At 36.9% G+C, this 16,325-nt stretch overlaps 1 protein-coding gene across 1 annotated transcript in view; it reads right to left on the minus strand.

Annotated features, from left to right (window-relative positions):
- The window catches only part of PRIMPOL (primase and DNA directed polymerase), a 75,849-nt gene that overhangs the window by 18,215 nt on the left and 41,309 nt on the right, over nt 1–16,325 (minus strand). Inside the window, exons 5-8 of the mRNA XM_004389667.3 lie at nt 10,819–10,966; nt 7,195–7,482; nt 5,003–5,165; nt 2,949–3,037 (exon numbers count right to left, since the gene is read on the minus strand). Coding sequence (XP_004389724.2) covers nt 2,949–3,037; nt 5,003–5,165; nt 7,195–7,482; nt 10,819–10,966 — 688 coding nt within the window. The remainder of the gene's footprint in view (nt 1–2,948; nt 3,038–5,002; nt 5,166–7,194; nt 7,483–10,818; nt 10,967–16,325) is intronic.

Consider the following 16,325-nt stretch of genomic DNA (forward strand, 5'->3'; position numbering starts at 1 on the left):
ACAGAAGGACAAATATTGTATAAGACCACTATTATAAGAACTCAAGAAAAGGTTTAGACACAGAAGAAAACATTCTTTGATGGTTATGAGGTGGGGAGGGTAAGGGTTATTTACTAACTAGATAGTAGATAAGAATTATCTTAGGTGAAGGGAAGGACAGCACACACTACAGGGGGAGTCAGCACAACTGGACTAATCCAAAGCTAAGAGGTTTCCTGAATACAATCAAACACTTTGAGGGACAGAGTAGCAGGGGTAAGAGTCCGGGAACAATGCTTTCAGGGGACATCTAGCTCAACTGGGATAACAAAGCATATTATGAAAATGTTCTGCATCCTAGTTTGGTGAGTGGCATCTGGGGTCTTAAAAGCTTGCAAGCTGCATCTAAGATGCATCAATTGGTCCCAACCACCTGGAGTAAAGGAGAATAAAGAACACCAAAGACACAAGGAAAGTAGTAGCCCAAGAGACAGAAAGGGCCACATAAACCAGAGACTTCATCAGCCTGAGACCAGAAGAACTAGATGGTGCCCGACTACCACCAATGACCGCCATGACAAGGAACACAACAGAGAGTCCCGGATGGAGCAGGAGAAAGGTGGGGTGCAGAACTCAAATTCCAGTAAAAAGACCAGACTTAATGGTCTGAATGAGACTGGAGGAACCCCAGAAAGCATGGACCCTGGATTCTCTATCAGCCCAGAACTAAAACAATTTCCGAGGCCAACTCTTAACAGAGGGATTGGACTGGACTGTGGGACATAAAGTGATACTCGTGAGGAGTGTGCCTCTTAGCTCAAGTAGATACAAGAGACTAAACGGGCAGCTTCTGTCCAGAAGTGAGATGGGAAGGCAGAAAGGATTAGGAGCTGGTTGAATGGACATGGGGAATCGGGTGGAAACAAGGAGTGTGCTGTCACAGTACCGGGAGAGCAATTAGGGTCACATAACAATGTATGTATAAATTTTTGTATAGGAAAAAATAAAAATAAAAAAGTTGAGTTAAATTTAATTAAATTGTTTTTAGTACAATTTGAATTTTGCAACCTCTCAGGTTTTTTTTTTTAATAATCTTTTAGTTGTATCATGGATCCTTATTGCCCAATAAGGAATCAGGTAAAATTCAAATGTCTCAATTATGTCAAATATTAACTAATTTTCATAAAAAGCATTTGAAATAATATCAAGTGCTTCAGAGAAAGAGAAAATCAACCCCTGACATCCAGGAGCTTGCCTGGTGCTCTCAACCAGGCCCCAGTGGTGCTATGAGCTGGTCCAGCGGCACTCACCACTCACCGCTTGGCCTCGGTGTTCTTCTGTTGAACATAAACTACTTCACAGAATTTCAGCCTGAGACAGGGCCACTCTATGGTCATGATGGATCAAGACAAAATCAAGACTACTCGTAATCATGGCTGAACACAGACAAAGTATAAATATCTAAACCACAAAAATGACCAAACACCCTCCCATCCTGGCTAATATAAATGACTGCTGCTTCTTTACCAATTACAGCTTTGGTCTCGCTCTAGCCTGTCTTCCTTTTAGATAAGATTAATATTAAGATGGAGCCCTGGTGGTATAGTGGTTAAGCGCTCAGCTGCTAACCAAAAGGGCTGCAGTTGGAACCCACTAGCCGATCCACAGGACAAGGGTGTGGCAGCCTGCTTCCGTAAAGATTACAGCCTTGGAAACCATATAGGACAGTTCCACTCTGTCCTGTAGGGTTACTATGTGTCAGAATTAACTCGATGGCAATGTTTTTTGTTTTGTTTTTTAATACTAAGACACCCAATCATAGAAATGTCCCTGACAGCACCCAATGCAGAGCAATTCCTTGCTCACCTGGACACTCCCCCAAGTCATCTCATCAAAGCCTATTAATTCTTTCTAACACCCTCTTACTGAAAGGGTCAATGTTCTCCCTTGATGCAATGAGTAATAAATCCAACTTGTTCACTACAGTTCTCCTTGGTGGTCTTTAGCTGGAGGGCACTGGCAATCCAATTATACTTTGTATCTAAGAATCTATGGTAATAATTTAGAATAATTTGTTTAAATCCTCATTTAATATCTGAAGATGTAATAACCTAGTTTTCTTAAAAAATAAAGTTTATATTTCAATTACAAAAGTAATATACATAATTGGAGAAATCTCAGAAATATGTTAAAGTAGAAAGAGAGAAATAAGCTACAAATAATAAACAACCAGAAGAAGATAAACATAGGAAAATGTTTTCTGTATTTAATAAACTTCTGACCATACCATACATATAATTTTCGAGCCTACTTTTTTCTCTTAACATCATGAATGGGTATTTTCCCTATTATTTTATAAGCTTTACAAATTTAATTTTTGTAGGTACAGAGTATTTCACGGTATATAAACAATCCTATTTTGTTTTAGATTTAGATGTTCAGTTTTTCACTATTACAAGTAATGCTATGCCAAAATACATGTTTAAAAATGTTTACTGTAGCATTTATGTAAGAAATCTTAGAAAAAAACCTATGTTCTTTTAGTACTAGAATTGGTAAATTATGATACAGCCATACTATGAAAAATTTTGCTGCCATTAAAAAAATTAGGATGATCCCCATATACTGAAAATACAGGAAAAATTCTGCCAGATTAAACAGGAAATTATAAACAGTGGTTACCTCTCTTTGTTTGCGGGCAGAAAGGTGAAGAAATTTTTATTTTATTATGTGTTTACTTTAATTTTACAGCCTACATTATTTTTGTATTTTTTTAGGAAACACCATAGAATGAAAATTAGTGAATAATGCTTTAATACACATCTGTTTACACAATCCCTATTTTGGATAGAAACCTAGAGGTAGTTTCAAAGGATCAGTAGATATGAATACTTAAGATTTAAAATTTTTAAGGCAAAAGAGATTTTGTATTTTTAAAATTTGATAGGAAATTATTTTCTTAAAATTACCTGAAGTGTTGCTATGGTTAAAATATTCAACTTGTTTTTGTTTATTCTGAGATGTGTCACATGTAAGAATTTGTAAAGTATCTGAGAATCTGAAAAAGAAAATATGTAAAAGAAAAAATTAACATATAATAGTTAAGGAAGTATGGTTCTAGAAAGGAAACTGAATTCCAAATAAGTTCCATATTAAAATTCTTTCCTCAACAGCTTTTTGTTCTAGGACATTTTTGCCACATTTACCCATAAAAGCACCATTCCTACGCAGATAAAAAAAAGTGTAGGCTGCTGACTGTTTAAAATACTTTACTTAATTACATAGTGAAATCAGAGGACTCTAGGATTGCTGAAGCTATTGACTGAAGTAGAAATTCTGTTCCTGAGGCCTTGAAATTTTTTTACAATAACTTAAAAGGTGTGATATAATAGGAAGAAATTATTTTATTTTTATGAGCACAAAGGGAAAAATGGATTAAAATTAACTGAATGAAAGGTACATTCATAATCATATAGAATTTAATTTAGCCTGCCTTTCAGGAAGAAAAATAGCCGGTATTTATTTGGATACACACAAAAAAATTAAGATGACCCTATTCAGTAGAACCTTCCACTTCTGTGCGATCAATACTAAGACAGCAAAAAGAAAAATGTATGGGATTTGGTAATCAGGAGAGCAATCTTCTAATTCAGGCTGCGCTACAGGCCAACCATGTTGCTTTTCCCACATATGACAGAAATAATGTGGCCTTATTCCGGTGCCAACAACGATTACATAAATTTTATAACTCTATTACTATTATACTACCTCTGCCACCACCCCACTAACAACATTTACTGAGCATACCATTGCCAGGCACTACTCTTAATGTTTCACAAACCAAAAAAAAAAAAAACAAACCCGTTGCCATCGAGTCGATTCCGACTCATAGCGACCCTATAGGATAGAGTAGAAGTGCCCCATAGGGTTTCCAAACAGCAGCTAGTAGATTCGAACTGCTGACATTTTGGTTAGCAGCTGTAGCTCACCATAGCTCTTAAACACTGCTCCACCAGGTACGGTTTAAATATATCAAAACAACCTCATGAAACAGATGTTATTATTATTCCCATTTTAAAGGTGAGAAAACTAAGACTTTGCCTTTGCCTCTGAGATATGATATGAAAGTAACTCAAACAGTACAGAGATAGATACATGAAGAAAAATAATCCATCTTCCCACCCTCCTGGTTAACCACTGTTAACTGTGTATATCCTGACACAACTTTCCCTACAGTAATGTATTTTAAACATTTATTATTAATACCTAAAGCATTTTATTTAAAATTGTATCTAAGGAAGGCATAAAGGAAAGAATTCTAGAAAGTTAATGGCACATTGGTTCAATCCTTAACCACAAGTTTGGGGCTGACAAAATCAGTTGTCAGCCGAGAATGAATAGGAATGAAGGCAAATATTCCTGTTGAAAGATGTCTCTCATACTTTTTTAAAACGACCAAATGGGAACTTAAATGTTCAGCAGTAGAACTGACAATAAATTAGAGTATATCAATATAATAAAATTATATAGGCATTAAAAGTTGTATAACAATTAATTGTTGACAAATTATTAACTTGGCAAAATATCCATGATATAATGTTGAGCAGAAAAAAAGGTGACATAACTATATAATCATCTCAATAAACACTTTGAAGGAGCTATGTAAATTACATGTATGTATGTGTACATGTGAAAAGAAAAGGAGGCATTAGTAATTATATTACCAAATGCAATAAAGTTTTTATTTTCTTCTTTATAGATGTGATAACCATTCTAGAAAAACAAGAAAATACATAAAATCATAAAAACACATAAAGAGAAAATGAAATGGTTAAAAAATATCTTTTACTATTATTTTTCAGTTAATGGAGAAAAAGAACAGTTAACCTAGAATTTAAAGAACTGACTTTTTTTTATTAAGATGGAATGAATTTACACATTTCACTTTATTAATATACTGTGCCATTCACTGCTTATTAAGTATTCATAAGTACACAATGGTTTAATTCTGGTACTATATTACCTGACATTGCTGACCAAAGAAGAGAGGAAATAATGATTTTCTTCAGAAATATTCTTTGATTGCATAGGAAAAAATTTGTTATCTTCAGCAACCTCCAAAGCCACGTGCTTTCCTATTTTCGATGATTTATACAGCCGAAAGTTTCTATTTCTTGTATAAACTCCTACATCCAAAATTAACAAAATAATACAAATGTATATTTTCAGTTATTAGTTTTTATAGCAGGCATATATTATTTTATTTTTATGTAAGACTGTAAACAAAATCAAAGTGATATATAAATTAAAAATAAATTGGAGTTGGGATGGAAGAATGCCACATCCAGAAATGGTAACTAGATTATTTTAGACCTTGCCTTTGTCCAATCATTCCCTAAACCATCTTTTGAAAAGTTCAGAGGTTTCACAGTACATGCCAATTTTTCTTCAGTTAAATTTTGTATTAAGTATAACATTCATACAAAAAAAAGTATAATTCATGAACGTACAGCTCAATGAATCATAAAGTGAATGCACCCTTGTCACCACACCACCCACGGCAAGAAACAGATCACCAGACCCCAGCCAGTACCCACTGCCTTCCCAATAGAGGTGACCACTGTTCTGTCCTTTTAAAATCAGAGATTAGCTTCGCCTATTTTTGAACTTTATATAATTGGAATCATATATAATTGAACTTTATATAATTGAAATCATATAGTACGTGTTCTTAAACTGTTCTTACTGTCTCTAAGATTCATCCTTGTTCTGTGTAGAGCAAGATCAGTATTCATCAGATCGATGAATCAATATTCATCAGGTCTATCTTTTGGTACATAAATAAATCTGGACATACTTTTGAAATATTTCTTTCTAGAAGATTAGGGAAATTTCCTTGCTAGTCCAATAATCTAACTTTCAAGGCTAGAATGGTCATGAATTGGGGTATTGTGTTTGGGGTCTTTAATACTAGGGTGGAGGTAGAGCAGTTATTGGTTACTACTGCTCTCCCTCTATAAAGCTCAGTTTTGCACTTCTCCTAGTTTAATGCAGGCTAGTCCTCCTGGAGAGGATTTGCTCCTCTGCTGTAACTCACATGATTGCTCATGCCCAAACCAGTACACTGCACTTATCTGAGCATATTTTTAAATTCTGGCACTTGGCTGTCAGGGGTGCTAGACAGATATGCAATCTTTTATGTTTGTTTGTATTTAACAAATTGTTGTTGTTGTTAGTTGCCCTTGATTTCAACTCACGGTCACCCCATATGTGCAGAAGGGAACTGCTCCATAGGGTTTTCAAGGCTGTGACCTTTCAGAAGCATATCGCCATGCCTGTCTTTCAAGGCACCTCTGGGTGGGTTCAAACCACCAACCTTTCGGCTAGTAGTGCTTAACCATTTGCACCACCCAGGGACTTAAAAGATATGCAATCTATAGCAGGTACCTATTACTGGTACCACTGTTGGCCTGGTTATCTCGCCTATAGCTTAAACCTACTTTCCCTCAACCTTTAGATACTGAAGCTCTCTGAGGTAGAATGGCAAAAGTTGCTGCTCTTACGGCTTTTTGAATCACAAACTAAAACTTGAGTATTAGAAATGAGGTTGGGTTCATCAAATTGGAGGTGTCAGATCAGGCCTGTGTATTATCTAACCAGGCTGAAGTCTTGGCAGCCTAGTCTTCATACTTTCTCAGATTCAGAGAGCAGAAGACAGCATGACTGAAGAGGTCACCAGGTTGATCATAGCAGGAAGCTGATAAAATGTCCCCTACCACTACCAACAAGCCCACCACTACTGCATAGCTCTTCCATGAAGACAACACTCAGCCTTACTTTACCACATAAAAGTACTATTTCTATACTGTGCCTGTTTTTCAATTTATTTAATCTAATTCAGCCTCTCAGTAGTGTTGGAAAGTGCTGGTCCCCAGACACGAACCCTTTGAGCATTTCAGAGCAGAAGCTAACTACACCATTGTCTTTTGGAGCTCAGGCCAGCCTCGTGCTTCTGTCCCACAGGGACCTCTCTAGGATCTCTGAACAGAAACAAAGTAGATTCCTAGCACCTGAGCTCACTGGTTACATTCTGCTAGTGACTCCACTGTTATCATGGAGAAGCGGTGGTAGCACAGTGATAACTGGGCACTGACTGGTCTCCTACAGAAGTACACAAGGACAGTCTAATAAGAGATAGCTGTCAATTTTACTTACCTAGATCTACAAAAAGATGCTTTTCTCCTATGTTATTCTTCACAACTAAAAATGAAAGATCAGGACTGCTTTGCTTAGCGGACCCCAGCCTCTTTAGTTTCTCTGAATTCAATGTCCAACTCTCTCTTGTATCCTTTTCCATGGACATTGTGTTAAAGGAAGTTCCTTGTTGTATTGATGCTTCAGAAAAATGGGAAAATCGACAGCCTGTTGTCTCTGGAGTCTTATCATCATCTTCACTGGCAATTAATTTAAGTGCAGGCTGCAAAATTTTTCTCACAAAATTACCTAAGGAAAAAAAGCATTATGATTCATCTAATTCTTCTTTTACATAAACTATAACTTAAAATCTAAGTTATAAATCTACACATAATTTTACACAGTAAGGCTTTCTTTATTTTTGGTTTTAAAATTGAGTAATTACACATATCTAGATAAACTGTAACATGTCAACATGCCTCTCCTGTCACTTCCTTCCTCTTGTGCCATCTTTTACTTTTTCAATTCCCACTGACATGGGCGCTTGGTGTCACTTGTAAACAAAACATTTTAGATGGGACAGTTAATTTGAGAAGATGTGTCAGTGCTGCTACAATGGATCTGAGCCTAACATACTGTCACAAAAAAGTGTCACTTTTATTAATACAAACTGAGTAAAATTATCTAAAATTATCTTCACAATGATTAAAGAATGAAGGGTTTACGCAAGTGAACTGTGTGTGCTGCCGAGATAATGCCCGTATCCATGGAGACAACCTCTGCCACGTCCTCCTTGATTCAGGATGTCAGTGAATTTCTCAGGAGCTTATTCTCACCCTAAAAACCCTGACATTCACAGCTGTCAGCTCCAAGGCTGTTGCTACTCCAACTTCTCCCTCAGAGTGAGGGGCACAGGATGGGTCAAGCCTCATAACTAATGTCCACTTTCTCCCCTATTCAGTTTCTTCCTGCTCCAAGGAAAGCACAGCACTGAGCAACAGGTTTCTTAACACTAAAGCCACTGACAGTCAGACTGGGGATTCAGGGCTATCAGGAAGGACTACTGAAGTGAAAAGATTGGGTAAGGTGGTACCAGGTGAGGGAAATTAAGGATATTTGGGGAGGGGATAAATTGATGCTAGACCATGATAAAAGAGAAGAAAATCTGACTGGTCCAAGTATATACTACAGTGTGCCTTTTGCAACATACATATATAATAATACAACACAGTGTAATAGAAAGAGTAAAATCTTTGAGTTTAAACCCCCACTGCCATTAACCAGATGTGTAAACTCTGGGCAAACTACTTAATGTGTCTGAGCCAGTTTCCTCATCTGCAACATGGTGAGAATAATAGTAACTGTGTAGAGTAGTTATGAGGATTAAAGTAAAGCATTTAACACAGAGCTTAAAATTATTAAATGACCACTGTTATTATAAATTTGCATTGTAAGAGGTTACTGTCATCTTTTTTATAAAAGACATTGGCTTTTGGGAATTATTTAAAAGAGATTAAACACATTTATTATGTTTTGACATTTATCTAAAGAACTCTGAATATTACTGGTCCAATCTTTACAGTGAAAGTTGGTAAGACAATTAAAACTTCTTTAAACTCTTATATAGTATTTATACCATAAAACGAAGTCATAATTTAGTTATTAATTTGCTTCATATAGAATAATACTGGAGAAATATACTATTGTAAGAAAAGTTTAATTTTAATGTCTAAAACTGTCATAAGTTTAGTTATCACTGTATTTACCATAGGCTTGAACCCTTAAATCGTAAGAGACACGTATTCTAAATTCAAAATTCCCTTTCCCCAAATTAGACTTACTTTCCTATTCAAGGAAACAAATTTTATTTAATACAAAACACTAAACATCAAAATGAAAGCAAAAGCATTTGATCCTTGCAATCATACATAAACAGGATTAATTCTGGAATGAGAGCAATAAGGTAAACACAAAAGTGAAAAGAAATCAGGACATAGAAAAGGACAACAAAGTAATACAAACATAAATTGATACAGTTAATTTTCCAGGAAACTTAAAACTGCATGTACTTCTTGTTTTGTGTCAATGAGTCAATTCCTACTCATAGCAACCCTATATGACAGAATGGAACTGCCCCATAGGGCTTTCTAGGCTATAATCTTTACAGAGCAGATTGCCAGGTCTTTTCTCCCATGTAGCCACTGATGATTGAACTGCCAACCTTTTGGTTAGCCGCCAAGCTCAGGGTCAGTTAGACAAGTAAGAGCATGGTTACAGATACCAGTTGTGATGATAGTGCTGAGGAGGCTGGGGAGGCCTTTGAACCTTGGCAGGGAGCTAACTGGTACAGGCTATGATGGTAGTCAACCAGCATAAATACTAATATGCTGGCAATTAGTAGCAAAATTACTCTGCTTTCTAGTTCCCTTCCCCAAATCTCATCATCCCCTTTCCCATCAATACAGGGACTATCTTATTGGCTGAGAATAACCTGAAAGAACTAAGCAATCATAGAAACTTCAGCTACTATGCAGGCTGGCAGAAGAGTATTTTTAAGCAGATCAAATCTACACATTTTGCAAACATTCTATGATCTCTTGCACTTCTGAAAGACTGATAATAGGAACTAGAAATGTAGTCAAGAGATATATAGAGGGAGGAGAACCGAAGCGGAAATTCTGGACTACTTCATGTTCTCTGCTTTTCTGCTTCTGGCAGTTCCTAATTATAGGGGAAAGAAGACTCAGGGAATTATGTCTCTCCTTCTAGCCATGCCAGACTACCCATCACTCCCCAAATTATCCATGAATTCATCTCTCTACACTTTTGCTCATGGTGTTCCCTCTGACAGTAAAGCCTTTCTTACCTTTGTCTATATGATGAAATTTTATCCAAAGCCCACCTTGAATATCATCTGCTTGCAAAAGATAACTGCAGCAGCGACTGCTAGGTACCTAACAAATTTCTACTCTCCCCTTCTTCCCTAGCAACAGATTCAAAATTTTCACTTGCATGGCTAGGAGTCACAGAGCAGACTATGAGAGTAAACAGGAATCAAAGACATATCCTGCTTAGGGCACTGCCTCAATACACGGACAATAGAACCTACTTAACATTTAGTCATTCATTCAGCAAATATTCATTAAGTGCCTACTTGTATTTGTTATTGCTGTTGTTTTCATTATATTGTTATTATAACTATTATGTGCTAACCTTGTAAATACAATGGTGAATATGAAACAATCTCTGCCTTAAAAAAACATTAAGTGGAATCCAGGAATAGGGAAAAAAAAACAAAGAGGAAATTACCTCAGGAGGGGGTAAATGTTTTGACACATCAAGCAATAATGCTATCCAGAAGCCAGAGGAAACACCTAAGTCTCAGGGTTTGGGATGTGACAGAAAAGGCTTCTCAAATGACTTCATATTTCCCCCAAGTCTTAACAGACCAGCAGGACTTACCCAGGTGAATTAAAGGTATGGGAATAACTCAAAAGAACTAATCCATATAGAAATTTCAGGTACTATCACGGGCTGGTTATGAGTCAGAATCGACTGGATGGCAACGGGTTTGGTGTTTTTTTGTTTGGTTGTTTTTATCACAGGATGGCAGAAGAGATTTTATTTTTTAAACAGTGCACTTACCAACATGAATGTTATCTTTAAATGCCACATCATGGAGTTGAAATATTAAATGGCGGCTAAATTTTTCATCGGTGCTAGAATCCAAATTGAAAACATCTTCAGCTGAACAATTAACATTGTATAATTCTCGAAGTGCTTTACAAACATGCTAAAAACACAAGTAAAATATAAATGATTTGTACTTTTAATTTATTTTTAAAATTTTCCATAAGCAAAGTATAGTCCAGTATCTTGGTATAAGTAAGTCTAACTAAAGTTTTTTTTATTTTTGTTTACTATCAGAATATTTAAATATAACAATTTTAACAAATTATTTGTAGACTGAAATATACATCATATTTAAATTATACATGTTAAAAAATTCATAGACTCTCAGGATTAAAGTCATCTGAGAAATAAAACAATTTGTACACTGATCTCTACAATCACAATAAAATTATTTCTTCTTAAGCAACTCTTTAAATTTGATCTATGAGTTGAAAAGTCATAGTTTTAATTATTAGAAAGTTCCTCATTCATATTAAGCCCAAACCTACCTCCAAGCACAAGGTCACTGGGGCTAGATGATACTGACACTGCAGGCAGTAATGCATTGTAGAAAGGCAACAAGCATAATGGTTAGGACACAAGATCTGTAGTCATAGAGATCTAGATTTCAGTTTTGGCTTTGTCACTTACCAACTCTATGATTTTGGTCAAGTCCAAACCTTACTTTCCTCAACTGCAAAATGAGATGACAATAAAAAGCCAAACCAGATGCTGTAGAGTCAGTTCTGACTCATGGCAACCTCAGGTGTTCCAGAATAGAACTGCTCTCCAGAGGGTTTTCAAGGCTGTGACCTTTCAGAAGTAGACCATCAGGACTTTCTTCTGAGGCGTCTGTTGGGGGGGCTCTAGAATTGCCAACATTTTGGTTACTGGTCGAGCTTTTAACCATCTGTTAAATGACTCCATTGGGATAATAATAAGATCTAAACTCTTGGGTTCTTGTAAGGAATGAATAAGAAAATGAGATTAAAGAGTTAGCACAGTACCTGGCACATGTAACTACTTATAAGTATTAGCTGTGCAGTCTTAAGACAAGTCACATCTCCTTAAGTCTCAGTATCATTTGCAAAATGCAGCAATTAAGAACTGCCATGCGAGGAGGCAGGGCCAAGATAGTGGAATAGTCAGATGCTTCCTGTGGTCCCTCTTACAACAAAGACCAAAAAAAAACAAGTGAATTTATTATATATGACAATCTAGGAGCCCTGAACATCACAGGCAAAGTTGAGGAATCAGACTGAGTGGCAGGGGTAGGGAGAGACGGTTCAGAAGCAGCGAGGAGTTGCCAGAACTGACCCGGTGGGAGCCAGCGCCCTTCAGGCTGGATTGGCTCGTATGTGCAGTGATGCAGGCAGTGGCGCTCAGGAGGCATTTTCCACATCAACAGAGACCCAGTGGCAGAGTCTATTAGGGCCTCCAAAACCCGTGAAAAGTGGCACTATATTGGCAAAAGATAATTACTTGCATCTGGCCTACCGCGTGGATCAAAAAACATCCGCCTTAGTAACTCATGTGCGACGTGATGATAACAGTGCAAGATGACCTTCAAGGATTGCCAGGTACAGAATGTAACCACCAGAAAAAGAAAAAAAAAAAACTATAATCTTGTCCATATAAAAACTTCAGCTGGACTCCAAGGGGGAGACAGGTCTTTTGGAGGAGCTCATTCCCCTGTCTCCTGTATATCGATATACAATAAAACACTCTTGCTGCTCACCTCAAAAAAAAAAACCCTTTGGGAAAAACCTTTCTCCCATTCACCTCCCTGTTCCCCACAATGCACCAGGTCCAGGGCCAGCTTCAGTGACTGTCAAGTCCCCAGGGCTGGAAGTGGGACCAGTCACATGCTCTGAGACATTCTCTCAGCCTTGGAGAGGGAACAAATGAACAAACAGGGAAAAATTATCTGCCGGCTCCCCTAAGACAGGAACTCACAGTAGGCACAGCTCCTTTGCCTAGGCACAGAAATAAGGAGTCCACGGACTTTGAATGCCTTTCACCCCTGCACAGACTTGTGTGGGACCATTTCAACAGTGTGGGCCCTCATTACCACAGTACAACAGGGTATAAATCTCAAGTCTAACTTCACCTGTTTCAGCTGTGAAGTGGCAGGTTTGTGACATTTGACACTGCTCTGCCCATTAAGCACATACCTCACCTGCCCACATCAGGGCTTGAGGACTGGTGGTTTCACTCACACCACCTAGCCACCTACTACACAGGTCCAAGAATAAGTGGTGCCCCTCACTCCTTAGAGCCAACTGCATTGGGTGCTCATAGTCCAGCTGCAAAATCCACCCACCTACGCACTCCAGGGAACAGGGACACACCTTCCTCCCAGACACTCAGGGGCAGCCATCAGACCCCTGCCTTGCTCCACACATGACCCCCTACTGCAGCCAGATACCTGTGCCTACACCAATCACACATGCATGTCTAGGACTGTAGATGAGGGCCTGCACCACACACTTGGTGACTGACTACCTGGACACCTGAGCTGAATCCATACAACAAAAGTAAACAGACTCCTGGGCTCAAATACTTAGTAACAGATCGAACCACCTGGACACAGGTCGTTAGAGCTGCAAAGGCACCAATAATCAAACTAGGTCACACGAGCAGCCTATAAGGGCATATCAAAACAAAACAAAACAAGAAGCTAGGACAAGGTAAGCAAACATAGAATAAATAAATATAATAAATTATTGATGGCTCAGAGACAACAGTCAATATCAAATCACATGAACATGCAGACCAGGATGGCTCCAGCAAGCTCCCAAAATAAAGAAATTCTGGAAGAAGAAAATTTCTTGGAACCACTGGAGACAGAAAACCAAACATTAATATACAGAACTGTTCAAGAGATCAGGAAGGAGATCAGGCAAATCGCAGAAAAAGCCAAGGAACACATAGACAAAGCAATAGAGAAATTTAAGAAGGTTATTCAAGAGCATAATGAAAAATTTAACAGGCTAAAAGAATCCACAGAGAGCCAGCTATCACAAATCCAGAAGATTAAAAATAAAATTTCAAAATTAGACAACTAAATAGAAAGTCACAGAAGGAGAACTGGGGCAGTAGAAGTCAGAATTAGTGGGAATGAAGATAAAGAACTTGACAGCAACTTATTTCAGGAAAAAAATCAGATAGAAGAATTTTTAAAAATGAAGAAACACTAAGAACTATGTGGGACTCTATCAAAAGAAATAACCTACAAGTGATCTGAGTACCAGAACGGGGGGATAACAGAAAATACAGAGAGAACTGTTGAAGATTTGTTGGTAGAAAACTTCCCTGATACACAAAAGATGAGAAGATATCTATCCAAGATGCTCATCAAACCCTACATAAGGTAGATCCCAAAAGAAAGTCACCAAGACATATTATAATCAAACTTGTGAAAACCAAAAATAAATAGAGAATTTTAAGAGTGGCTAGGGATAAATGAAAAGTCATCTACAAAAAAGAGTCAATAAAACTAAGCTTAGACTACTCAGCAGAAACAGTGCAGGCAAGAAGGCAATGGGATGATATATATAAAGCCCTGAAGGAAAAAAATCGCCAGCCAAGAATTATATATCCAGCAATATTGTATCTCTAATACAATGGCGAAATTAGGGCATTTCCAGATAAACAGAAGTTTAGGGAATTTGCAAAAATCAAACCAAAATTACAAGAACGACCAAAGGAAGTCCTTCAGTTAGAAAATCAATAACATCACATAACAACCCAAGACCAGAACACAGGACAGAGCAACCAGATATCAACCCAGATAGGGAAGTCACACAAATAAATCAAAGCTAAAACACTGAAAATAGGGAAACAAGAGTTCTCAATATGAAAAAGATGACAACACTGAAACAAAAAAAAAGGGACTAAAAAATGTAGACACAGATTTTACATATGGACAGGAAGTCAAGGCAATATAAAGAAAGGAAAGACTGGTTTAAACTTAGAAAAATAGGGGTAAATATTAAGGTAACCACAGAGGAAGCTAATAATTCTACACATCAAAATAAAAAACAAGAAAAAAATAAAGACTCAGCAAATACAAAATCAACAACAATGAAAAAGATGAAAAGAAAATACATAAAGAAATACGATTCAGCACAGAAAATTAAGTGTAACAAAGAAACTGACAACAAAACACAAAAAAGACATCAAAATGACAGCACTAAACTCATACCTTATCGATAATTTTTCTGAATGTAAATGGACTAAATGCACCAATAAAGAGACAGACAGTGGCAGAATGGATTAAAAAACATGATCCATCTATATGCTGCCTACAAGACACACACCTTAGACTTAAAGACACAAACTAAAACTCAAAGGATAGAAAAAAATATATCAAGCAAACGACACTCAAAAAGAACAGGAGTGGCAATATTAATCTCTGAAAAAATAGACTTTTAAGTAAAATCCACCAAAAAGGACAAGGAAGGACACTATCTAATGACTGAAGGATCAATACACCAAAAGGACATAACTATAATAAATATTTATGCACCCAACAACAGGGCACCAAAATATGTAAAACAAACTAACAGCATTGAAAATAGAGATAGCTCCACAATAATAGTAGGAAACTTCAACACACCACTTTCGGTGAAGGACAGAACATCCAGAAAGAAACTCAATAAAGACACAGAAGATTTAAAAGCTACACTCAGCCAACTTGATCTCAGAGACATATACCAAACACTCCACACAACAGCAGCCAAGTATACTTTCTTTTCCAACACACATGGAACATTTTCCAGAATAGACCACATATTAGGCCATAAAGCAAGCCTTAACAGAATACAAAGCATCAAAATACTACAAAGCATCTTTTCTGACCATAAAGTCACAAAAGAAGAAATCAATAACAGAAAAAGCAAGGAAAAAACATCAAACACGAGGAAACTAAACAATACCTTGTTCAAAAACTACTGGGTTATAGAAGAAATTAAGGATGGAATAAAGAAATTCACAGAATCAAATGAGAATGAAAACACATCCTACCAGAAACTTTGGGACACAGCAAAACCAGTGCTCAGAGGTCAGTTTACAACAACAAATGCACACATCCAAAAAGAAGAAAGGGCCATAATCAAAACATTAACCCTACAACTGGAACAAGTAGAAAGAGAGCAGCAAAAGAAGCTCTTGGACGCCACAAGAAAGGAAATAATAAGAATTAGAGCAGAAATAAATGAAATAGAGAATACAAAAAACAATTCAAAGAGTTAACAAGACCAAACGCTGGTTCTTTCAAAAGATCAACAAAATCGATAAACCATTAGCCAAACTGACAAAAGAAAAACAGGAGAGGAAGCAAATAACCCATATAAGAAATGAGATGAGTGATATCACAACAGACCCAACTGAAATTAAAAGAATTATAACAGAATACTATGAATAATTGTACTCTAACAAATTTGAAAACCTAGAGGAAATGGACAAATTTCTAGAAA

This window comes from Trichechus manatus, unplaced genomic scaffold (genome assembly GCF_000243295.1).
Source record: "Trichechus manatus latirostris isolate Lorelei unplaced genomic scaffold, TriManLat1.0 scaffold00254, whole genome shotgun sequence".
Classification (NCBI taxonomy): Eukaryota; Metazoa; Chordata; class Mammalia; order Sirenia; family Trichechidae; genus Trichechus; species Trichechus manatus.